Raw genomic sequence first — 1114 nt, 5'->3', positions numbered from 1 at the left:
CTCTCCCCTCCCCCAGTCTCTCTCTCTCTCCCCTCCCCCAGTCTCTCTCTCTCTCCCCTCCCCCAGTCTCTCTCTCTCTCCCCTCCCCCAGTCTCTCTCTCTCTCCCCTCCCCCAGTCTCTCTCTCTCTCCCCTCCCCCAGTCTCTCTCTCTCTCCCCTCCCCCAGTCTCTCTCTCTCTCCCCTCCCCCAGTCTCTCTCTCCCCCCTCCCCCAGTCTCTCTCTCTCTCCCCTCCCCCAGTCTCTCTCTCTCTCTCTCTCCCCCCTCCCCCAGTCTCTCTCTCTCTCCCCTCCCCCCAGTCTCTCTCTCTCTCTCTCTCTCCCCTCCCCCAGTCTCTCTCTCTCTCTCTCTCTCTCCCCTCCCCCAGTCTCTCTCTCTCTCCCCTCCCCCAGTCTCTCTCTCTCTCTCTCTCTCTCCCCTCCCCCAGTCTCTCTCTCTCTCTCTCTCTCTCCCCTCCCCCAGTCTCTCTCTCTCTCTCTCTCTCTCCCCTCCCCCAGTCTCTCTCTCTCTCCCCTCCCCCCTCACTTACCCTGATGCAAGAACACTCTCCCGACCTCCCCGAATACGGACAGCAGGTTCCTCACGTGTTTCGGCCGCAACCGCGGGGGAAGGTGCCCGAGATACAGCACCCCGGGAACCGGACCCCTGGCCTTAACACCTCCCACGGCCTCCCGTTCCGGCCATCTCTCCGCTACCGCCGCCATTTTGGCCGGAAACACTCGCCCGCCCCGGACCCTGTGTAAAGACGGACCCCGGACCCTGTGTATAGACGGACCCCGGACCCTGTGTAAAGACGGACCCCGGACCCTGTGTATAGACAGACCCCGGACCCTGTTGGACCCTGTGTAAAGACGGACCCCGGACCCTGTGTATAGACAGACCCCGGACCCTGTTGGACCCTGTGTAAAGACGGACCCCGGACCCTGTGTATAGACAGACCCCGGACCCTGTTGGACCCTGTGTATAGACGGACCCCGGACCCTGTGTATAGACAGACCCCGGACCCTGTTGGACCCTGTGTATAGATGAACCCCGGAAACTGTGTATAGACAGACCCCGGACCCTGTGTATAGACAGACCCCGGACCCTGTGTATAGACAGACCCCGGACCCTGT

The 1114-nt window shown here is 62.4% G+C and overlaps 1 protein-coding gene across 1 annotated transcript in view; it reads right to left on the bottom strand.

The window, feature by feature from the left end:
• abt1 (activator of basal transcription 1) overlaps positions 1 to 723 on the bottom strand; it is a 14337-nt gene extending 13614 nt beyond the window's left edge. The window contains exon 1 of the mRNA XM_070886252.1: positions 529 to 723. Within this exon, the coding sequence (XP_070742353.1) occupies positions 529 to 703 (175 nt within the window). The 5' untranslated portion in view covers positions 704 to 723. The remainder of the gene's footprint in view (positions 1 to 528) is intronic.
• Between the last annotated feature and the right edge of the window lie 391 nt (positions 724 to 1114).

The sequence above is a fragment of the Pristiophorus japonicus genome, chromosome 8 (assembly GCF_044704955.1).
Source record: "Pristiophorus japonicus isolate sPriJap1 chromosome 8, sPriJap1.hap1, whole genome shotgun sequence".
NCBI lineage: Eukaryota > Metazoa > Chordata > Chondrichthyes > Pristiophoridae > Pristiophorus > Pristiophorus japonicus.
The sequence above is the reverse complement of the archived record's forward strand: the minus strand, read 5'-3'. Positions and strand labels throughout refer to the sequence as shown.